The following is a 24,724-nucleotide window of genomic DNA, read 5'->3' as shown; positions in this document are numbered from 1 at the left end:
TCGCACCGCCTCCCGACCTGCCCTAGGGCGCTTCCCCGCCAGTGCCTTGGTCGGCGTCGCCACTTCCGGATCCCCGGTGCCTCCGCTTTACCGGTCCGTCCCTCGCCCCGAGCGCTTCGCAGCGGTCGGCCCGAACCCCGAACGCGATGGCAGCGGGGATGGGGGCGTAGGGAAGCCGGCGTCGTCCCAGGCAGACGCTGAGTCGCCGATCCGCCCAGACAGCCTGTCGGACCGCAAAGCGGGCACACGCGGAAGTGGCGCGGAACGCGAGCGGCGCGGCGCGGCCAGGTGCCCGGAGGTGGAGCTCGAGGGAGCCGCGCTCGGTGGCGTGTGCTGCTACGGGGCGGGGGCGCGGCTGCGGCGGGCCGGACGCCGGCTCGGCTTCTATGGCCGGAGATCCGGCTGCGTTCCGGGAGTCGAGCGCCTCAGGGGCCGGCTGGGCTGCAGAACAGCGGGCGTGAAGGGGGTCGTGCTCTCCTCCCACGCCGAGGGACTGTCGCCTGCCGTCGCCGCCCCCTCCGCCCACTACAGGCCAGGTGAGGCGCGCGGTTAGCGGGGAGGTGGCGGCCAGACGCGGAGGGCCGCTCGTCGGCCTCACCAGCCCTCCCGAGAAGTGCTTTTCCATTTGCTGCCGGCCGATTCAGACACTTATATTTCTGTTTTTTTCCCCTTTCAGGATCCACCGCTGACTCCTAACTTTGAAGATGCTGGAGTCGTACGTAACTCCAATTTTAATGAGCTATGTGAATCGCTATATCAAGAACTTGAAGCCTTCGGATCTCCAGCTTTCACTATGGGGTGGAGACGTGGTTCTCAGCAAACTCGAATTAAAGTTAGATGTTCTGGAACAGGTATGTCGTACAGCTGTCATTGGCAACATCTCCGGCTCCGTAGACATGATCTGTTGACTGTGTTTTGAATGACAAGTTTCCTGCTAGTATGTATTGGCTACTGTGTAGCTAGAGACTTCTTATAGCAAAGAAAGAGGCTTTCTGCTTAGTGAGGGTTTTATTCTATTAGGATTCCCGAAGGTTTCCAGCTGATAGGAAAACAGTTGTGTTCTTGCTAGCAGAATTTTTCATCCTGTTTACTCAAGCATTGCCAGATATGCGCAGGCACAATTTCAGATGAAGCTGGAAGGCATTTCATTCTTGTTCTACTTTTGGGTCAGTGGAAGAGTGTGAAAGGCAGCAAGGTCACACACATGTCAAAGTTTTGCTCCTTTTTACCAGGAAAAATGACATTACCGATGGCATCCTCAGAGACTGAGTAGACACAGATTGAGAATGATGATAAAATTGGAAACATCTTTATTAATCACCTCCTATTTTAGCATTGAAATGATCTGATGCAAATGAACTGTGACTTCAGAGTTCACGTATTTATTAATTCACTTACCACACTTATCAGTAACATATGCCAAGTACTTTGGTTCTGCTTGAGGGTACAGATTATCTGTGGAAGCTGAAGGACCAGAGACCAGCTGCTCTGTAGGTGATAGGGAGACTTGATCTGATGGGGTGATGTGTGCTCTGTCATGTTATTGGACAGTCTAGACAAAGCCCCAAGAAACTCAGATCCTTCCTCATTCCTCCTCTGGCTCAATGGGATGTCTTATTTTCATTTACTATTTTTTTTTTTTAGAAATGATAGCAAATCCCTAAGTATAATAGTACAACTTTAGGTACAGATGTATCTGTGAATTTACCATCAAGATGGAGATGTGGGATGTTTCTAGCTCCCTACAAGGTTCTCCTGTGTAGCTCACACACCTGACACCTAAGACACTGCTAATCTCACTTGTGAATTTTTGTTTTACGCGTTCGGAGGATTTGATTTAGGAACTCATGCAAGCTGGTCAAGTGTTCTGCTATATATACTGGCAGTTTTATTTCTGTCAAGAAAGTGTTTTAATTTATTATTTGTGTATTTACGTACTGTTGAGGCTCAGCTAAATTGGAGTGATTTCTGAGTTCTGTTTAGCATCCTTGATTAGCCCACGTTGTTGAGTCAGCAGTAGTTCTTGGTATCCAATCATGGTATAGATGGCCACAATTTAGCTGGTGGTTGGTGGTGTAGGTTTCAATCCCAGCACTCAGGAGGCAGAGGCAGGTGGATCTCTGTGAGTTCCAAGGCCAGCCTGGTCTACAGAGTGAGTTTCAGGATACTAGGGCTGTTACACAGAGAAACCCTGTTTCAAAAAACAACAAAGAGTGCCACAATTGATCTGTTCTATCTGTAGCACGTTTGGTTGTTTATATTTTTGGCTCTTACGAAGAAAGTGCCTATGAACATGCTTAAATGTACATAAACAGTAGGGTTTTTTTTATATACATAAGCAATAGTTTCCCTTACGTACATACTTAGGAAGTAGGCATATGTTTGGTTTTTAGTATGTATTGCTAATAGTTTAATGGTATATTAATAACAGAGTGTATTAACGGTCATACTATGGTGGTTTTAATTATTTCACATTTTTATTCCTACTTGGTATGTTTGTTGCTTTGAATTTTTGGCTTCTGGTGGATGTGTAGTGATATGCCATTGTATTTTCTTTGAATATGCCAAATGGCAGGTCATTTGGATATTTTTGCTACATTCTGATTTTTTTTTTCTTTTTGAGACAGTAGGGGGAAAGATGAGAATATTTGCCCTTCCTAACTTCTGTGTGGGAATTTATTTTGTTTAAGTTGTTTGGTTCTGGGTATTGAATCCAGGAGCTCACATGATTAAGCTTGCCTTCTGTGCCTAAGCTATACCTCTGGCTCCTGTTTTGTATCTGGGAAATGAGGTCTTTGTCAGATATGCATTAATATATCATCTCCCAGTTTGCTTGTTGCTTTTACTTTCTTAAAGGCATAATGATGAATAGAAGTTCATAAATTTATTGTCCATTATATCAGCGTTTGCCTTTGTGCTTAGGACTATTCCTATCCTGACTAAGACCTTTGTTTTTCTAATTTATCTAAAAGATTTTGGTAGGTTTCTTCAGACTGATTGCCTATGCCATTATAAGTAATGCTACTTTTGGATCTTTTAAGCCAGTTTTTAAAAAATTGGTATATAATGTGCTAGATACCATTGATGCTTTTAGTTTATTTTTATTATTGCATGGCTAGAAATTTAACAAAATGTGGAGCAGATGTGAAGAGACTGGACTTTCAGATGACAGCCGGCAGGAGCTGGTTCTCTCATCTAGGCATGGTCCAGGTGATGGAACTGAGGTCATCAGGCTTACCTGGGCCAGCGCCCTCACCTGCCGAGCCCTCGTGCCTACATTCCACTAGAATTTTTATTATTTTTTGATATGAGTGTTTTGTCTGCATGTTTGTCTGTGCACCAAGTTTGTGCCTGGTGCCCTTGGAGAACAAAGGTGTTAGATCTCCTGGAGTTAAAGATGATTGTGAGCTGCCGTGTGGGTGCTGGGAATGGAGCCTGGGTCCCCTGCAAGAACAAGTGCTCTTAACCACTGAGCCATTTTTCCAGTTCCTGCGATTATTTTTTAGGTGTTTTTTTATCTTTGCAGTTTTGTTAGATTTTGCTATATGTATTTTGTGACTTCTTGTATATTTTATATGTTCTTCATGAATTGATCTCTTTATCACTGTAACATGTCCAGTTTGACCTTTTTGTTTATTTGGTGTGGCTGTGTGTTTGTGTGAATGTATTTACGTGTTTGTGAGCAATGGTGCCTGTGAGCATGGCATATGTGTATGAGGTGTGTGCACATTGGCACGTGCATGTGTTTGTACCTCTGTGCGAGTGTAGGCCAGCGGAGGACACTTTTTGCTCTGCTCTGTCTCGTTCCACCGTGCTTCTCTGGGCAGGTTAGTTACTGAAGCTGGAGATAGACTGATGGCTGCAAGTCCCAACAATCCTCCTGTCTCTCCTCACTCCTAGGACTAGAGTTAGAGGTATGACTGTGCCTTTCTTTTTTTTTTTCTTTTTTTTCTTTTTTTTGGTTTTTCGATACAGGGTTTCTCTGTGGTTTTGGAGCCTGTCCTGGAACTAGCTCTTGTAGACCAGGCTGGTCTCGAACTCACAGAGATCCACCTGCCTCTGCCTCCCGAGTGCTGGGATTAAAGGCGTGTGCCACTACCGCCCGGCTGTGCCTCTTTCTTATTTTTATTTATGAGTACAGGGATCTGAACTGGATACTCAGATTTTCCTAGTACAAACCATCACTCTCTGAGCCATCACTCAGGCCTGCCCCTGTCAGGTTTTCATTTTGGGTGGGGTTTCATGGAGTCCAGGATGGTCTCCCAACTCTTCTGATCTTTACTGTCAGCTTTTTTTCTCTATCCCACTATGGTGTCATCTTATCTGATAATTATAGTTTACTTTAGCTTTCTGTACTTACTGTTTGCCTGGTATGTTGTGGTGCCTGTTCATCAGACTGGCCTGTGGACAGACCCATGGGGCATTTCCTTAATTGCTAACTGTTGTCAGGAGGCCCAGCCTACTGTGGGCGGTGCCATCTCTAGGCGGGTAGTTGAGCAAACCAGGGGAAAAAAATCAGTGAGCAGCATTTCTCCATGTCTCTGCTTCAGTTCCTGCTCCAGGATCCCGCTGTGACTGCTGCTGTGGCTTCCTGTGAGCCGAGTGACCTCTCCTCTTGAGGTCGCTCTTCCTGTCATGGTGAACTGTGCCCTGTCCTCTCGAGGTTGCTCTTCCTGTGATGGTGAACTGTGACCTGTGCTCTTGAGGTTGCTCTTCCTGTGATGGTGAACTGTGCCCTGTCCTCTCGAGGTTGCTCTTCCTGTGATGGTGAACTGTGACCTGTGCTCTTGAGGTTGCTCTTCCTGTGATGGTGAACTGTGACCTGTGAACCAAGTGACCTCTCCTCTTGAGTGCCCTGTCCTCTTGAGGTCGCTCTTCCTGTGATGGTGAACTGTTACCTGTCCTCTTGAGGTCGCTCTTCCTGTGATGGTGAACTGTGCCCTGTCCTCTCGAGGTTGCTCTTCCTGTGATGGTGAACTGTGTCCTGTCCTCTTGAGGTCGCTCTTCCTGTGATGGTGAACTGTTACCTGTGCTCTTGAGGTTGCTCTTCCTGTGATGGTGAACCGAGTGACCTGTCCTCTTGAGGTCGCTCTTCCTGTGATGGTGAACTGTTACCTGTGCTCTTGAGGTTGCTCTTCCTGTGATGGTGAACTGTGCCCTGTCCTCTTGAGGTCGCTCTTCCTGTGATGGTGAACTGCGTCCTGTGACCCAAGTGACCTGTGCTCTCGAGGTCGCTCTTCCTGTGATGGTGAACTGTGACCTGTGCTCTTGAGGTTGCTCTTGGTCAGTGTTTGGTCACAGCAGTAGACACAACTAGGACATATACAATTTGCTTTTTCTTTTCATTACGTTTGTATTTTCATATCTGAAATGTTTCTTTATATTCACATCTCTTACAGGTTTAAATCATCTGACAGTCTTTGCTTTTTATTTGGAGTATTTAATTCTTTTATGTTCAGTTCTTATATTTTTATGGTTGGATTTTCATCTTTCATTTTCAAATTACTTTCAGTGTCTTAATGTCATTTTTTTTCTTCTGGTGTGTCTCTGCCATTTACTTTGTATTTAATAGAGATTTTTAAATCTCCTTTTTTTTTTGATTCCAAGTTATTTCTGAGTTATTGTCTTAGTGATTGTTCACAGGATCTCCATTTTGTTGTGTGCCTTTTCCTGGGGGAGATGTGAACAAACTTCCATTGACTTTAGACACTGACAACACAAAGAAATGATTCTACTAAGTCTGGCTTGGGGAGCTAGTGAGTACATTAGGGTTACTTGCAGGAGTGTGAGTGTCTCGAAGGCACCAGCACTACTGAAAATCCATCTTTAGTGTGTGTGACAACTCGTCACAGCGGGATCCTGGAGCTCACTGCACCGTTTGCAAGCTGCTCTCTTTACTACTAACCTGGGGGAGGGGACTGTTAACCATCTAACACTGAGGGCTTTCTAACTAAGGTACACCCCATTAGCTTTTTGAATTTTAGAAGTCTTCCTCTTCCCTCTAGGAGGAAATGTTTCCATTTGAAAAAAATAGCCAAACAAGTCACTATGATGCACTTTCCTCTTCAAAAACTCTCTTCCTTCCTGCTTTGTTAGTTTTTGGAGGGGGGCATGAACCATGTCAGTTTACTTGAGGTGGGGCACTGATGACTGTTCAAGATGCCCACTAGCGAGTTTCCGAGGGGAGGGTTTATTTAGAGTGCGTTTGTCAACCTGTAGGTCTCAACCTGACAAATGACCCTTTCATAGCGGTGCATATCAAATGTCCTGCATATCAGATGTTTATTACAGTTCATAACAGCAGAATTAGTTAGGAAGTAGCAATGAAGATAATTTTATTGTTAGGGTCACCATAACACGAACAGTATTAAAGGGTTGCAGTATTAGGAAGGTTGAGAACCACTGATTTAGATTATAATGGGTGAGGGAAAGACAGCTGTATTGTTGACATATTCACCCAGCATAGGTGATACACTCCTAACACTGTTGATGTGCCATCGCGGGCAACCCTGTGAGTCTGTTCTGAGATTCCCGAGTCTAGAGAGTTGGGAGAGCTGCTCTGTGTCTCCAGGAGGGTGTGTTTCAGTTTAGCAGACACTGCACACCATCCCCTTCTGTGAACTTTCTCCAGTGGGAAAAGACAGGAGGGAGAGAGTCCTGCAGCTGGCCGTTCATAACCATCTACTCACCTTTCGTTCTTGTGGGTGGGTTTTTTGTACAATCTGGTATTACTTTGAAGAACTTCTTTCCATATTCTGCTAGTGATGACTATTTATTCATTATTGATTTGTGTGTCTTCAATCACATTTTCAAAAGTATACGCATCAAATAAGGAATCGGAACTCATTGCTTTAGATTTGAACATTGACCATCTTTGACCATCTTTTTATATACTTGTTGGCATTTGTGTGTCTGGTCTGTGGAGAAGGCTCTGTTCAAGTTGTTTATTATCCTTTTCTTTCTTTCTTTTGGGATAGGGTCTCACTGTGTAGACCTGGCTGTCTGTAAACTCACTGTATAGCCCAGGCTGGTCCCAAACTCACAGAGATCCACCTGTTTCTGTGCAAGTGCTGGAATTAAAGGTGTGCACCATTGTGCATGGCTTATTTATTTTTTAAATGATTTTGTTGTTTTAGAAATTTTTAAGTTTTAGAAATTCTATACAGTAGATATTAACATTTTCCCAGATAAATGTTTTTCATCTATTTTTTCTCATATCTGTTAATGTGGCCCATTTACTCTGTTGTTTTTGCTATTCAAAGGTTTTAAGTTAGATGTAAACTCGCTTGTTTTGTGTTTGTTGCCTTTTGTTTATTTAATATTTTAAAATTCTTATGAAAGAACACTCTCCCATCATACCTTATCTAAGAGTAACTTGTTTTATAGATGAGGTCCTTTGTTGCCTAATCTGACCTGAAAACTTGATCCTCCTGCCTCAGCTTCCTGAGTAGCTTGGATTATAGGCGTTAGATTTTTGAGATGTTCAGCTTTCATCTTAAATCTTGGCTAGCACTATCCCATGCACAGCCATGCACACAGGTGTTTAGGGAAGGGTCTCTCACTCCTTTCCCTTGTGGAGTTCTCGTGGTCAAGCCCCGCACTACTCGGTAAGCACTCTGCCTCGTGTTTGTGTAGATAGTCCACAGTGAAGGATAGGAAGTACACCATAGTCAAGATGGAGAATTATATTTCTAGGACAGGAAATAGTAGAAAGGAAGTAATTTGCTTCTGGTTACTTCAAGATCTAGGTACAATAATCAGCCTTTGTATTTTTTCCCTTCTCAGAGCAGATACATTCTTACTTGTTTATTATCACAATACTTTGTACAAACATTCTTGTTGACAATCAGGTGACTACTAAATATAGAATTTGATTTGCATCTCTGATCTGGCCTGTATGGCTTATAATTCCATTCGCTAATGTAGAGAACTGCTTCTTCTGTTTTAGTATGTTGGTAGTGGCTCAGTTGATGATTAGCATTCTGAATTTAATTAAAATTGATTTGCATTCATAGACGGCAAATTTGTTAGACATTTTGCAAATACATTGTTGCACAAGTCAAGAGGTGCAAGAGGTAGAAATGTAACCACTCATTGTCCAAGAAGCTACATAGTGGAAGTTCGTGTTGGTAAAGGAGGTAGAAAGGCCAGCAGTTTTAGTGGTTAAAAACAAGGACTCTGGAATCTGGTTTGATTTGTAGCCTCTCTTGTGTAGAGGTTTCATTTTGTGAAATTATCAAACCCTTCATGCCTTACGAGTCATCATTATAAAAAATGTGGATGATATCTAATCTTCTCATGATCAAATAATTCCATATAGGGGTGCTGCTTATAATTGGACTTAGTATGCAGTAAGTACTTAGTAATATTGTGGTGGTGTAAGTACTGATTAGCATATAATCTTGTGCCAGTATTGGAAGACGTTATTACCTCTTTAAGCTTAATGAGATGCACTTACTAGTAAAGGTTAGCAACAACAAAATTTTAGTAGTCTGATTTTAGACAAAAAAAAAAAAAAAAAAACAACCCAAAAAGCCGAAAAATAAAAACAAAACAGCAGCAAAAACCTCTGTCTGTAGTCATACTTTTGACCCACACTTACATAACAGTAATAATCATTATCAGTGCTAGCCTCCTTAAAGTGGGCTCTGTGTGAGAAAGACAGTTCAAACCCTCAAACTGTTTTCTCATCTAAAGTTGCAGATAATGAAAAGGAGTATGTGCCAAATTTTTCCGGTGTGACTGGGTTAGCACATGACAGATTCAGGATTTGGATCTGTGTCTGATGGTTCTACAGTAATTGGTTTTAACGATTTACCTATACATAGATATATTTTTATTACGTTACTGAAACAAGTATGTTGGCAAAAAATTGTATGTTTAATAGTTATTCAGTTTACAAGTTGCTGCAGTATTGTAGAGATGCAGCAAATATAGTTTCTTTGATTTGCTGCAAAAATTTTCTCTAGAAGTGAGATTAGTATGAAGTGATTTTGGTAAAATTTATATTTGTTAAACTTCTGCCTGGTAATAGTGGAAAGCAATTGGAAGCATTTTTGAGTTGATGCCCACATCTTAACTAGGTTAAATCATTAGGTGAGCACAGTAGGCATTCAGTCTGTTGTCAGGCCAGCCTCCTGTCTCCAAGTAAGCCTCTTTCAGCTTGCTTTGGGAACATGTTTTGTGGCATATTGTGAGAGAGACAGGAAAAAGTACCTTGTGGGTAGCCCAAGTCTTGCTGCTAACTACTTCTGTGGTCGCTGTTGCTCCAGCTTTTGTAAAAGCCTGAAGCCTGTGCCCAGGTGGGAGGCTGGCTGTTCCTGCTTGGTTTATTAGGAAACTGAAGCCTGGAGAATTTAAATAACTTTTTAAATGTAACTTGTATAGCACATTTTTGTGGTTTATTATTACCTATACTTTCTGTTTTTTTTTTTCTTTTTCCAGTTTTTTGAGACAGGGTTTTTCTTGTGAAAAGCTTTGCCTGTCCTTGACTTACTGGCTCTGTAGACCAGGCTGCCCTCAAATTCAGAGATCCGCCTGCCTCTGCCTCCCGAGTGCTGGGATTAAAGGCGTCCACTGCCACTGCTTGGCTGTTGATTCTAATTTTTTTTTTTAAAGATATATTTATTTATTATGTATACAACTTTCTGCCTCCATGTATACCCACATGCCAGAGGAGGGCGCCCGATCTCATTACAGATGGTTTGGAGCCACCATGTGGTTGCTGGGAATTGAACTCAGAACCTCTGGAAGAGCAGACAGTGCTCTTAACCACTGAGCCATCTCTCCAGCCCCCTTGATTCTAATTTTTGATAAGTAGCAATGCCCCCCAATTTTTAAAAAAATTTTTTTTCCTTTAAGGAAAGAACTTATATGAAAATAAAAACACTTATGTATTTACTAACTTTTATTTACGATTTTCTGTTTTAAGGAACTAAAGTTACCATTCACATTTTTAAGTGGCCATATTCATGAGCTGAGGATTCATGTACCATGGACAAAACTGGGCTCCGAGCCTGTGGTCATTACGATCAATACAATGGAATGCATCTTGAAACTTAAAGATGGAATCCAGGTAAGAAACTGCTGAGCCTAACTATTAAAAGTCACATAAATCTATGTACTTACTTTCTGCAAGTCCATTCAAGTAACATAATTATTTACAAGGAGCTGTTTTTATATTTTGATAAAGATCTAAAGGGTGTTTTTTATTTTTATTTATTTATTTTAGTAGATTTTGATTAGTCAGTTGTAACCTTACTAGGGATGATGTAGAGTTCTCATTCCCTGTATCTTCAGCACACTGGATGTTTATTGATTTGGCTTTCTGAAACAAGACCTTGGTTTGTAGACTTTTGTGCTGGGACTGTACTTGGATGTCCCTGCCCCAGAGTTGCCTGATTGCTTTCCAGTCTGAAGAGAACTGACAAGATTGATTGAAATGCCATTCTTTATAAGATCTATAAGACAGTTGTAGTGTATAAATCTTATCTTAGATAAAACTTTTAGTTTCTGTGATATTAGGGTTATTTATGAACTAATAAATATTTCCTGTTTGAAGTAGTTTGTTAGAGTAACTCACTGGGCTCTTAGACTTTTGTTTTTATTAGTTCATGTGCTCTTTGATTCTAAATCTGTAATATACAGCTTCACTTACTCTGGGAAAAAATAGACCAGTGTTACATTCTCACAATTTATTTTGTGAACTTTTAGTATTTCAGATTGTTCATAAATCTGTAGTGGTATTTCAGCCTGGTTTCCTTTTATAATTATATCTGGTAATTAATAGTCCGTAACCATCATCTTCCTTAAAGTTTTTTTTTTTTTTTTTTTTTTTAAATCTGGCCTTGGTTATACCACCCATGTGGTGCTCTACTTTAAAAGAAGGAAAATCTCCCAGACATGTTTTTCTCAGTGGGAAGGTGGAAGTTCGAAGGCCGATGTCCTATAAAGACACATTTTAGAGAGACAGAGTACAACTGATTTAAGGGTGGGGTTGGGTCTGTAATACACGACAGTGAAACCTCGAACTAATATTTGATATTGGGCCCTGTGGATAGCCACTGTGGGGTGATCGATGTCCCCCTGCATGGTATTTGAGGTCTGAATTTTGTGGTGCATACAACAAAAGGCCAAATGTCATAAATAGAAACCATTCTCAAAACAAGTGTTTTCTATTAATGTTTAAAATTTTGGCAAGAAAGAATTTTGAAAATTACATTTGACATTTGGACAAATTATTTATTGTTATACAGCCCTGGAGAGTAATACTCATATTTATGCTAGTGGTTAGAATTAACATTTTAACAAAATCATTACAAATGAAATGACATTTTAATGGTATTAAAACTGTTTTTAGGTTTTACATTTGGATTAGTAGTTTGTATTAAAGTTAAAAAATGACAGGAGTGAGAACTGAGGAGCTCTGCTCTAGTGCAGCTGCAGAGCAGAGAAGACTGGGAGATGAGGGTTTGAAATGGCAGGAACGGCGGGGTGGCATGTGCGTGGAAAGTCAGTACTAAATGATCCAGGGCTGCCGGAGCCTTAGCTGCTGTCAGTGTGCCATGCACAGTTGCTGAGTCCTCTGTGGGAGCTGCATCCTGTTTGCAGTGCTCAGTACCTTCCCCAGCACCTGCTGACTGCAAGCGCTACTCAAGCTCTGTTGTCAGCAGAGCCACTTAGGAAAGAGGTGTTCAGAACTTAGTGTGACTGTGGCCTACAGGGTCACAGTCAGCTGCCCTAACATGCATTGTATTCCACTGTAATTACAAGACTTGTAGGATGTGAAGGTGACCAAGTTGTGTTAGATAAAGTGAAGATTACATTGTTGGTCATGCAAAACTGCTTTGATACTTAGAGATTTCCTAATAATGTATTTAACTATTTGCTGCTTACTGTGGTAGTCATATCTCTGTCAGTCATTGTCCCTGTCTTTAAATCCTCTGGCCTTTTGGCCGATTTTTTTCTTTTTTGAACTTTATTGATTCATGACATACTATGAACACTCTAGTGTAATCTATTAAAGTCCTCTGAACATAAAGCTCAAGAGCTAAAACAATATAATAGCGTATATTTAACTGCACACCCTTCCCCCTCTTTGTCAGTGTTCAACCTTTGTACTTGCTCTGTAAATAGTAGTAGACTGTCTACACACTTAAATCCTGTGATGGAGAATAGTAGTAGACTGTCTACACACTTAAATCCTGTGATGGAGAATAGTAGTAGACTGTCTACACACTTAAATCCTGTGATGGAGAATAGTAGTAGACTGTCTACACACTTAAATCCTGTGATGTAAATAGTAGTAGACTGTCTACACACTTAAATCCTGTGATGGAGAATAGTAGTAGACTGTCTACACACTTAAATCCTGTGATGGAGAATAGTAGTAGACTGTCTACACACTTAAATCCTGTGATGGAGAATAGTAGTAGACTGTCTACACACTTAAATCCTGTGATGGAGAATAGTAGTAGACTGTCTACACACTTAAATCCTGTGATGGAGAATAGTAGTAGACTGTCTACACACTTAAATCCTGTGATGTAAATAGTAGTAGACTGTCTACACACTTAAATCCTGTGATGGAGAATAGTAGTAGACTGTCTACACACTTAAATCCTGTGATGGAGAATAGTAGTAGACTGTCTACACACTTAAATCCTGTGATGTAAATAGTAGTAGACTGTCTACACACTTAAATCCTGTGATGTAAATAGTAGTAGACTGTCTACACACTTAAATCCTGTGATGTAAATAGTAGTAGACTGTCTACACACTTAAATCCTGTGATGTAAATAGTAGTAGACTGTCTACACACTTAAATCCTGTGATGTAAATAGTAGTAGACTGTCTACACACTTAAATCCTGTGATGTAAATAGTAGTAGACTGTCTACACACTTAAATCCTGTGATGGAGAATAGTAGTAGACTGTCTACACACTTAAATCCTGTGATGGAGAATAGTAGTAGACTGTCTACACACTTAAATCCTGTGATGGAGAATAGTAGTAGACTTTCTACACACTTAAATTCTGTGATGGAGAATATGTGTCTGTATCTGTATATATACATGTATTTATTTTATTAAACCTTGCAAAGTATTTCTTCAACTTAAGTGAATACAAATTTGTCCTAAAACTTATTCTGATTTTTTTTTTTTTGATTTTTCGAGACAGGGTTTCTCCGTAGCTTTTGGTTCCTGTCCTGGAACTAGCTCTTGTAGACCAGGCTGGCCTCGAACTCACAGAGATCCGCCTGCCTCTGCCTCCCGAGTGCTGGGATTAAAGGCGTGCGCCACCACCACCCGGCAACTTATTCTGATTTTTATATCATCTAGAAAGTAAATGTTTAAAATCTCTCTCTCTCTCTCTCTCTCTCTCTCTCTCTTTTTTTTTTTTTGAGACAGGATTTCTCTATGTAACAGTCCTGACCGTCCAGGAACATACTCAGTAGACTAGGCTGGGTCTGTCTGCTTCTGCCTCCTGAGTGCTGGGATTAAAGACCTGTGCCACCACCACTCAACCATTTTTTTTTTTTTAAAGGTTCTCAGTATGTAGCCTCCTCTGTCTTGGAACTTGCTGTGTAGAACAGGCTGGTCTTGAACTCATAGAAACCCACCTGCTTTAGTCTCCCTAGCTGGGATTAAAGGCCTATGTCACCAGACTTACTCATGTTTAAAATCTTTAAAGTTAATAAATGCAGTAATTTGTAAGGCTGTCTATAGAATTAGCTTTATTATTATTAAGATTGAAGAAATTGTTTTAACCTACACCAAAGCTTCGGTATATCACACTGAAGAACTAATGAGCTTTAAATTTGTTTTTGGCTAATATATGCAGTTGTAAACTCTCCTTAGTATTTGGAGTTATAGGATATGTTTTTCCAGTGATCTTTTCTTGCATTTTTAGGAGTTTTGAGAATTCCTTATTGGCTCAATTTCTGATTTGGGCTGTGGAATCACCATACTCTATTGATTTTCTTCATTTCTTCTAGCATTGGCCAATGATGACCTTGATATAACGTGGATAATATAGTCCAGTTTCTGTCTGTAGCCTCTTTATTTCAAGACTGAGAAGCAAGAATTTTGCTTCTCATATCCCACGGCATATTTACTGCCGTTAGAGAAGAGAACCTGTGCCTCCTGTGATGGGCCAAGTCTTCCAGCCTGTGTAAGAGCTCCAAAAGCTCTTGGTAACAAACTTTTTAACTCCAGGCCTTGGGTTTGAGTTCTTGTTTTGTGTGTTGTAACTGGTATGAACAAATACTTTCTCCTGATGTTTTTTGCGTGAAGGTAAATGGAAGTATCCACAAAAGTGAGCCCACTTGCGGCTCACTGATTTTTTACTAGACTGGCCAGTAAATCCATAGATCCTCTTCCTCTGTTCTTTAGCTCTGCAATTACAAGCAGTGTGGCACCATTGTCCCCAGCTTTTTTTACATGAATGCTGGGATCTGAACTCAGGCACTTGTTCTTGGTGGCGGACAAGTGCTTTACTAACTGATCACCCCAGCCAGCTCCTTTTATGCTTTTGTTGTTGTTGACACAACTGTATGAAAGGTGAAATTAATATTCAACCAACTCTTTAAAAATGTACAACTTAGTCAAGTGGTGGTGGCACATGACTTTAATCCCAGCATTTGGGAAGCAGAGACAGGAGAATCTCTGAGTTCCAGGCCAGCCGGTCTACAAAGTGACCAGCTCCAAGGCTACAGAGAAACCCTATCTCCAAAAAACCAAAAAGAAAAAAAAAAGTACAACTTAATAGATTGGTATTATTATATTTACTATAAGGGTTGTTGTATTCACAATATTTTTCAACCACCAGCACAGTCGAGTTTAAAAACTTTTTCATCACCTCATAAAATGCCCTCTACCTATTGATGTGTGCTATAATCTTCTTCCTATCTCTATCTCTGTTTGTATATTCTAGAATGTTGCATAAAATAAGGTACATGACAGTTGTGTCTAGCATCTTTTGCTTAACTTCCATTTGTTTCTATTTGCTCCACAGGTTCAATATGCAATAATTTCTTGATTTAGATCTGATGACTAGATGCCTGTTATTTTCTTCTTCCTTAAATGTACTCATTTTATAATAACTATAGCGTGTGTGTGTCCGTGTTTGCATGTATGAGCACCACATATATGGAAGTCAGAGGACAACTTGTGGGAGTTGGTCCTTTTCTAGCAAGTGGTCTCTGGGAATTGAATTCGGCTTTGGTGGCAAGTGCCTTTACCCACTAAGCCATCGTCTTGCCATTCTGAACCTATTTGTTTTGTTATGACTTTCTTTTTAGTTTTTAAAAATTATACTGAGCGTTTATATCTCAACTGAGTTTTGTCTCAGAGTTTTTTTTTATTTAAAAATTATTTTATGTGAGAGTTTTGCTTGCTCATAGAGGCCAGAGAGGGCATCAGGTCAGGTTCCCTCAACTAGAGTTACAGGTGGGTATGAGCCACTGTTTGGGTCCTGGAAGTGAGCCTGGGTCCTCAGGAAGAACAGCCAGTGTTTGTAACCACTGAGCCATTGCTCTAGGTCCTGGAGTGTTTCAGATTGTTTATATTTCATGTACTTTTTAGTATGGCTGAGTTATGCAGTCTATCTCCTTGACTTCTGGTTTACCTTTCTGTGAGTTCTGTCAGTGGCCAATTGTGGTATGGAGATACTAAATGGAAAATACCTAAGCAAACAACTCATGTTTTAAATTTCACATCATTCTTGTTAGGGTTGTGAAGTCTCTAGGACATGAAGTAACTCTTTTCCCTGCATGTCCTTGTAGCATATGCTGCCCACCTGTTAGTTCATTGTTAACATGTAGCGAGGTCTCATGGTTCTGCATTGCTTGTACTCAGATAACCTATTACACTAAAAAGTAACTTCAAAGAGCAAGAACAATAATAATGCAATTTTGATATGACATAATTGTAGCACAAATAATAAAATCCCAGAGACATATTTATGGGTTAAAGCTTTAAGGTCAGAGAAGCAGAGCAGTCTGCCACTAGAGATCTTACCTCTACCAATGCTCAGACTGAAAGGACGATCCTCAGACTGCCTAGACTGCACTGTGTCTCTACCAAACCTCAAACTCCATGCTCCAGTGAGTTCCTGTCTCTTCCCCTTTATATTCCTCTCTCCACCCATCCATAGTGCTCCTGTCCTCACCTCCCTAGTGCTGGGGATAAAGGCATTTGATTCCCAAACAGAGGATTAAAGGTGTGTGCCACCAGCACCTGGATCTGTTTCTGCATTGATCTTGTGTAGTCAGGGTGGCCTTGAACTCACAGAGACCTTCTGCCTCTGGCTCCCACGTCCTGGTATTGCCTGGCCTCTAGTGGTTTAACTCTGCACTCTGATCTTCAGGCAAGCTTTATTTATTAAAACAGAAATAAAACAGCACTACACATAATCTTTTTTTTTTTTTTTGGATACAGGGTCTCATGTTGCTTAGGCTGACCTCAGACTTGACTATGTAGCTGAAGATGACTTTACATGTACTCCTGCCATGGTCTACCAAGTGCTGGGATTACATGCATGTGCCACCATGTGTAGCACAGTTCTCAGTAGTAGTTATGTTTAATCTTACTCAAAAAATTTTATAAATTAAATTTCATTGTAAATATGTTTATAAAAGAAAAGCAGATTATATATATCTCGATTAGGTATTTGTCTTATTGCTGCCTCAAGAGGCTTTACTAAAACAGCTTACGTGGCGAGGAGGCAGTCACATTGAGTCTGCAGGCAGAGCAGAGAGCAGGGAGTGTTTGTGCTGTGCTGCTCTCTCCTTTCTCCTCTTTCACCGCATCCCTTGGAATGGTAGAGCCCCTGTGTATTACACTTCAGTTAACCTAATCCAAAAAGTCCTCATAGACACGCCAGAGATCTGTTTCCACGGTGATTCTAGATCCCATCAAATTAGGAAGATTAGCAATCAGATTTTAGGTTCTACTTTACAGTGTCTTCATATATATATATATATATATATATATATTATAATACTATATATTATATATATAATCCTTTTAGTTTTTGGGCATGCTATGTGTTTGTGTACATGCTACAGAGTGCATGTAGAAGCCAAAGGACACTTCCCCCTCATTTGAGGCAGAGTCTGTTTGTTTTTACTGCATGTGCTAGGCTGTCTGACTTTAAGCTTTGGTATTTCCCAGTCTCCGCCTCCCACTAGGATTGCAGATGTGTGCCACAGTGCCTGGATATGTATGGGTTCTGAGGATTCAAACTCGGGTCTTGAAGCATGCATGTCAGACGCTTTACCCACTGAGCCTTCTCCTTACCCTGCGTCAGTTGCTGTCCATGGACACATGAGTGTGTGTGTGTGTGTGTGTGTGTGTGTGTGTGTTGGGTGCATTCATGCCATGGCATTTGTACGGGTGTTAGAGATCAATTTTAGGGAGTTCTTTCCCTCCTTTCACAGTGTTGGGTCTGGGGATTGAACTCAGTTCTTCAGGCTTGACAGCAAGGGCTTTAACTCACGGAGCCAGCTTGTTGGCCTCAGTTTTAATCTCTAAGTCAATTTGTTTATGGGAAAGCTAAGAAATGCTTTTATTCCTGTAAGTAAAATTACTTCAGCATTGGCAAAACAAATACCAATTTAGGAGGGGAAAACGTTCTTAGGGTTTGCTTTATGTACTGCTTTTTATTAATAGAAGTTTTTCATATGCATCGGGGAAACCCCAGTAAGAGTAGATCCACCTTTAAGGAAACTCACCACATTAATATTATTTTCTTATATTCAAGTGAGATGAAGTTTAAACTACTGGAGAATATGGATGGACTCCCCCCCCCCTTAATGCATTTTCTTTTTTTTTTTTAAATTATTAACCATACAGTGTTCTGCCTGCATGCTTGAATAAGAGGGCACCAGATCTCATTACAGATGGTTGTGAGTCACCATATGGTTGCTGTGAATTGAACTCAGGACCTTTGGAAGACTAGGCAGTGATCTTAACTGCTGAGCCATCTCTCCAGTTCAAATATGGACCCCCAAAATAAGTCATGTATTTAATTTTTAGCCTTTATTATATAAATATGCATGTTTTCTTGTAAAAATTAAAGGTATTTGGACCTTAATTGACTGTCTATAATATCTGATTATGGATAATGTAGATTGAATGTTAGAGAACTGTAACTACTGAATAGGGATTCCTTGTTAATTCAAACAAGAACACAGTAAATATTATGCATTTGCTTTTTCCTATAGCTCTTCTTTAGGAGCCAAAGTCCCTTTGTAAGAAATAAAGCTGAAACACATTATTATCTGAAAACTGATAAATTTTATGCCTGCTAATAGTATTATAATATATAATTTGATGTTTCTGATTTTATTTCAGTTATTTAAAGACTTTAATGGATAAGTTGACTTCATTAATACTGTTGAGAGTAATTCTGTGCTTGATTGAAATTGACCTGAAATACATCTTTTTGTATTTTTATACTAAACACTCTGCTTTTGTGTTTTTGACTGATGGTTTTGCTGAGGATCCATCCCAGAGCCCTCAGAATGCTAAACAAATGCTAACTCCAGCTAGCCTCCCAGTGTCTCCCTTTTAGAAGTTATGCGTGGTCAGTAAATGCTTGTGATGTTTTTTGTCTGCATACTTATCTATTTCCGCTTTTACTTTTTGATCTTATTATGTTGGCCAGATGTTGAACAGATCTTTGCTTTTCCTTACCCATATGTTTAGAATGTGGTATTTAAGATTATGGGAAGTTGTGTATATTTCTTTCTAGAAGTATTTATAGTGTTGGAGGAGGCCGCTTGTTCATCTCAGCCGCCCAGAACCAAAATAACCACACAGAAACTATATTAACTAAAACACTGCTTGGCCCATTAGCTCTAGCTTCTTAATGGCTAACTCTTATATTAATTTGACACATTTCTATTAATGTGTATATCGCCACGTGGCAGTGGCTTATTGGCAAATATTCGGCATGTCTGACTTGGTGGCTCCATGGCATCTCTCTGATTCTGCCTTCTTCCTCCCAACAGTCAGTTCAGTTTCCCTCCCCACACACCCCCTTGCCTAAGTTCTGCCCTATCAACAGGCCAAGGCAGTTTCTTTATTCATTAACCAATAAAAGCAACACATAGAAAGAAGGACCTCTCACACCATTATAGTTTGCTTTTTGAGTTTCTGGACTTCTTCTGTCTCTTTATTGATTATTCTGAGTCTTAGTCTCACCAAGTAACCACGGTTGATTTGGAACTCCCCATATCACCCAGGCTGGACTGCGTTCATCCCTTCCTGTCTGCCTCCAAACACTGTTGTTACAGATGTGCCCTGCTGCACTCCGCTCTGCCTGTTTTTATCTGACTTTCCTTAGCCAGCTCTTGTCTTACCAAACTCAGGTAAGGGAAGAGGAGCGCCATATTCTCTTGGCAGTGCTATCCACAGTTGGGAAGTCTAAACCCCTGTCTGTTTTTACAGGTTCTCTCATAATTTAGATACATTTATTTGTGCTCTGAATTTTTTGCCTCGGTAATAAAATCAAATCACTAGATTACAAAATGTCTTTAGGTTGAATAATAGCTACGTTTTAAATAGTACATTTTAAATGAAGACAAGTGGTTTAGAATACTGATCGTGACTCGGTTCTTGCGCCCCTGGCTTGTTTTGTAAATATGGGTTTTAGAACATGACCTTATTTGTTCGATTGCTGCTGTCTGTGATGTTTTCTTACCTCAGCAGCACAGATGAGTGGAAGCAACAGAGCCTATATAGTTTGCGAGCCTTTTACATAAAAAGTCTTGTTTTAAAGTTCTATAATTACTTAAATTTCATTTAAATTAAAAATATGGAATACAATATTTTCATAGAAATTTCTTTGATTATTAAACATTAGATAGTCTGTATACATTTTTGAGTTGATACTTTATTGAAAAGTTACTGTTTATGCTATATTAATATTATGATGGGACAATTTAGCAAGGTAAATGTTATGGTAACAGATACTGTGATATCCGTATAACTAGAACCTCTGTAGTCATTTTGTGTTTTCTAGAGAAAGGGAAATGAGTTAATGAATTGTTAAAGCCAAATTATGAAAATATATATCAAATGTTATAGAGAGACTTTTCATGTGTCTGTGTTTATATAGATTTTAAGGTTTTGGATGTACACACACACATACACACAACTCTCATCTTGACAAAAGGTTACAACAAGTATTACCTTGGCAGAACAGAGCCCCTGAAGCATTGATATTGGGTGATGCTGTACTTGCTAGTCTAAATTCTGTCAAGTTTCTTTCCTTTTTTTTTTCAGGTGTGTTTTAATTCCTTTCAAGAAATGGAGTCTTTGTTATTGGCTTCATATATAGAGCTTGGTAACTGTCTTCTGCCATTTCTAATGGCTGGCTGAGAGTCCTGTCATTTTCAAGCTCTTGAGTGCCAGAGACTTATAACTCCCTGGGTCTCATAGCCCTGGAAGCTCAGGCTATGGCCTAGTGATTTTTAGGTGTTCATGTCAGAGGTGTGTTGTCAGCTAAGTGTTACAGTGACTAACTTGGGTGTTGGGAACAGTAACTAGTGGTACAGCGCTGAGCTTTGGTAGTTAATACATCTCTGGCCCTTTTCCTGTGGCAGGGCTGACAGTCTTGTCTTCTGCAGTAGCTTGCGTCCTCTGGCCAGCTCCTTTGCTGCTGTTCTTGCTGTTGTACTCTAGGCTGGAAGCTCTAGAGCATGTCTTCCACTGCTGTTTCTAGGCCACCCCTCTGCCCGTGATAGAAGTTAGGAGCAGTCTGGGAGGGCGGTGGCTGGAAGGATGGCTAGGCAGTTAAGAGCATGTACTGCTTTTGCAGAGGATTTGAGTTTGTAACCAGAGACTGCTTATTTGCTTCCCAGCCGTCCAGCCCAAATAAACACACAAACTATATTAATTTGGCCTGTTAGCTCAGGCTTCTTATTAACTAACTCTTACAACTTAAATCAACCCATTTCTATTAATCTGTGTATTGCCATGAGGTTATGGCCTACCTGTAAGGTTCTGGCATCATGGTCTTTCTTCTTTTGCAACTATATGATATCTCCTTGACTCCGCCTACCTTCTCTCTATATTGCCATTCAGATTTCCCGCCTGACTTTATTCTGTTAGCCATTGGCCGAAACAGCCTCTTTATTAACCAATGGTAATAAAACATATTCATAGCATGCAGAGGGGAATCCCGCATCATGAGTTCAGTTCTTAGCACCCATGTGGATTCAGTGCCCTCTTTTGCAGAAGGCACCTGCACTCATGTACACGGGGGGGGGGGGGGGGTGGGAGGAGAAAGGAAGGAGTGGGGAGAAGGAAGAAGGAAGAAAGGGACAGTGTCCTGTGTGAGGTCGTTGAAAAGAAGACCGAGAATGACTGACAGCTGAGTTGTCTGGGACCAGAACCTCTTGTCTGTAAGCAGGTAGTGTGGAGCTCAGACACAAGACATGCTTTCAGTGGCTACACCTTTATTACTAAACTGTGGACTGCTAAGTGGTCCTTTTGACTTTGTGGACAGATTAGTAACTTCTCAAGAATGAGTGGGAGGTTATCACTATCTTTCCTACCCTCTCTCAGCTCTGGGGAATAGTAAGCTGTTGCCCATGGTTCTTTTTTGTCCTTCCAAGCTTGCATCCGCGTTGGCTTCTGCTTTTCTGGTGCTCTGAAGGGTATTGGTGCTCTCAAGGTTGCCTTCTGATCTGAGCCTTACAATACTTATTACCAGAGGGTGTTGAAGGAGAATATTCCTGAGTCTTGTACTAGTTCATTTACAAAACCTTTTCTTGGTGACCAGAGCTGCTGGGTGAGCCTCTGTCCTTTTCTGCTTCTGAGTTTGATGCCAGAAAGCAAGTGCACATCACTTTTCTTTCCACCCACTCAGTTTCTCTCTCCATCAGCTCTCCTGTACCCCAATTCATTGCTCTGTTTACAGCGATGCTCTTACCTGTTTGAACTTCTGTCCTCACTCTTTTCACACCTTTGTGAATCTGATAGTTGATGTTTTTCACTTTCTCACTGACTAGACCTGTAAAGGCCAAGGGACAGGCATGCTCCCTGAAGCCATGACCTGTCAAATGCAAGTAATGCGTCTATTTGCATTTAGTATTTGCTGCATTTCTCTGTTAGGAAGAAATGACATTTTTGCTTGCTTAATGAGGAGTGAAGGTCAGTATTTTCAGAAATAGCTGTGTGATTCTCAAGAGAAAACACTTTTTTTTTTGGCAATGAAATATGCTCTCCAGATATTTTGGAAAAATTGAAACTCAAAATAAGATAGAAATGTAATAGTTTGGGGTTAAAAGTTATCTCAAATATTCTGACTAGCATTTTTGAAAACATGTTTTTTTTTTATTTGAAGTTTTAAGTTTTCAATGTATAAAAATGTATAATATTCCAAAGAGATATCTACTGGTAAAAAGTAGAAGAGGAATTTAAAAATAATGATGGAGGTAATTCCAGTTTTACTATGTATACACTTATTTCATAATTTTATTTTGCTTTATTTTTATTTAATTGGATTGGGCAGGCTTTGATTGGAAACCCACTTGTAATTGAGACAATTAAAATATAATTGAAGTCAAATAAATTCATATTTCCAAAAGGATTCTTACCTAATTATAATATGTATATAATTACAGTTTTTAACCACAGTTAGAAAAGTATTCACACATTTGGTAATGTTTGTTTCATAGCATATATTCCTTTGAGTACCATAATTAATGCTCATTTGTATACATACTAAAATTTCAAGTTTATTATAAATGTATTAAATTTGCTTTTCTTTCCAATGACAACAGTGTTGTTCTATAGAGGAGCTTTATTAACTGCACATTTATTTATTATTTGTCTTAGAGGAGGCCTCGTTGGAAACTCATATTTAGTCTGCCGTATTCCCTTTTGCTTCTAATAACATTTTAGAAATAAAAGTAACTTTTCTTTTGCTGTAAAATATTTGTCATCTCCTGTACCCCAGATTTATTGGACTGTGGTAGCGTTGAGTGGCTTTTGGCTGGAATGTTTATTATGACATCATTGCAATCTGATGCAGGCTGTGATTTCAGATGGTTTCAGTGTTAAATATTTTCATAATTATGCTAGTTTTGGCTGTTCACGTAAGACTTTTTTTCACATCTCCTTAATGAACGTGTTTTACTTCTGGGCCTTTGAGGCAAACATGTTTCAAAACTGAATGTGCTTTTAATGTTAATATTGTGCAGAGTATCTAACTGGACTTTTTAAGGTCGTTCCTTGAACGAAGGGTAATTACAGTGAAGTTCTGCTCATAGCAGTCTTAGCATTTGAGGACTGAAGCGTAGCCACAACTAACAGAAGATGGCATTGGAAAGATTGAATTATGATGTTGTTTTGTGGAATGAAACACTCTGGAATTGTTATGTGTTATCTTAAAAAATGAACAAAAGTTTAGGCAGATTGCCTTTGTTTATGATGTCAAATTTGGTTTTTGCTTATATGAGGTTTCAGGCAATATTTTCCCGTATGTGCCACCAGCATCTGAAGTTATGCTGCATTGTAAAAGACTCAGCTTTTATTAGGATATATTTCTCTTGCATTATTAAATAAGGGCTTTTCTCTTCTTGTTGAATGTATGTGTGTGTTATGCTTACATATATATATGTATTGTGTATATGGTTCACATGTGGGTGGGTGTTTGGTACATATGTATGCACACTTGTGGAGCCCAGATGTTAATGCCAGATGCCTTCCTTTGTTGCTTTAGTCTTTATTTAATGAGGCCGGGTCTCTTGCTAAACCTGGAGCTTACTGATTCTGCTAGTTTGGCCTTTCAGCTCGCCCTGCTGACCCTGTCTCTACTTCTTGCATACTGAGATTAAGTAGACTGCTGCTCCTAACTCTTGAGTAGGTGCTGGGAATGCAGACTCTTGTCCTCACACTTGGGCGGCAAGTGTTCTATCCATGCCGCATATAACCCAGCCCCGAAGTTTTATTTTATATAGTTTTGAGATTTTATTTATTTTAATTTTATGTGTATGGATGTTTTCTTCTTTATCATATGCACGCTTGGTGCCTCCAGAGTTTAAAAGAAGGTGTCGGCTCCCCTGGAACTGGAGTTACAGACAGTTGTGAGCTTCCATGTGGGTGTCCAGGTCCCCTGCAAAAGCAGCCCAATGCTGTTATTTGCTGAGTCATCTATTTAGTCCCTGAATTTCAGTTTTGAAAGAAGGTCTTCATGTTTTTTATTTACTCCTACTACAAATTATATCAGCATATTTAGTAATTATTTATGTGTGTATATGTGTGAAATAAAAACTAAATCTCTCCCATTGTAAATGCCAATGTAATTACTGAGTGGGGAGTGAAGGTTGGAGGTCACCATCCACCCTCTGTGTTGGTGCTCCTCACTGCACGTTTGCATGTCGCCTTAAGTTGAGCCTTTGTTCTTAGAGAATAGTGCATTGACAATTGTGCTTACCTTAATATTCTGTCTTTTCTCTTTTCATACCTGTTTTTATTTTACATTTAATTAAATTTGTGTATGTTTATGTGCATGTATGTTTTAAGGTGTAACTTAGCTTGTTTTTCTAAATAGAATGACTCTATCTTCCTATTAAAGAAGGAAAGAAGGAAGGAAGAAAGAGAGGGAGGGAGGGGGAGAAAGAGGGCGGGAGGGGGGGAGAGGGAGGGAGGGGGAGAGGGAGGAGGAGGGAGGGAGAGAAGGAAGAAAGAAAAAGGAAGTACTGCTTGGA

General features: G+C 40.1%; 1 protein-coding gene across 3 annotated transcripts in view; it reads left to right on the top strand.

Moving 5' to 3' along the window:
* Positions 1-290: 290 nt before the first annotated feature.
* Positions 291-24,724, top strand: part of Vps13b (vacuolar protein sorting 13 homolog B) — a 470,084-nt gene continuing 445,650 nt past the window's right edge. For all 3 annotated transcript variants that reach the window (XM_041637454.1, XM_041637453.1, XM_041637452.1), the window contains exons 1-3: positions 291-536; positions 677-851; positions 9,932-10,075. In XM_041637454.1, the coding sequence (XP_041493388.1) occupies positions 705-851; positions 9,932-10,075 (291 nt within the window). In that variant the 5' untranslated portion in view covers positions 291-536; positions 677-704. The remainder of the gene's footprint in view (positions 537-676; positions 852-9,931; positions 10,076-24,724) is intronic.

Source organism: Microtus oregoni, unplaced genomic scaffold, assembly GCF_018167655.1.
Source record: "Microtus oregoni isolate MIOR12 unplaced genomic scaffold, Mior012 000053F_ref0000044, whole genome shotgun sequence".
Lineage (NCBI taxonomy): Eukaryota > Metazoa > Chordata > Mammalia > Rodentia > Cricetidae > Microtus > Microtus oregoni.
This window is presented reverse-complemented; position numbering and strand designations above follow the sequence as displayed.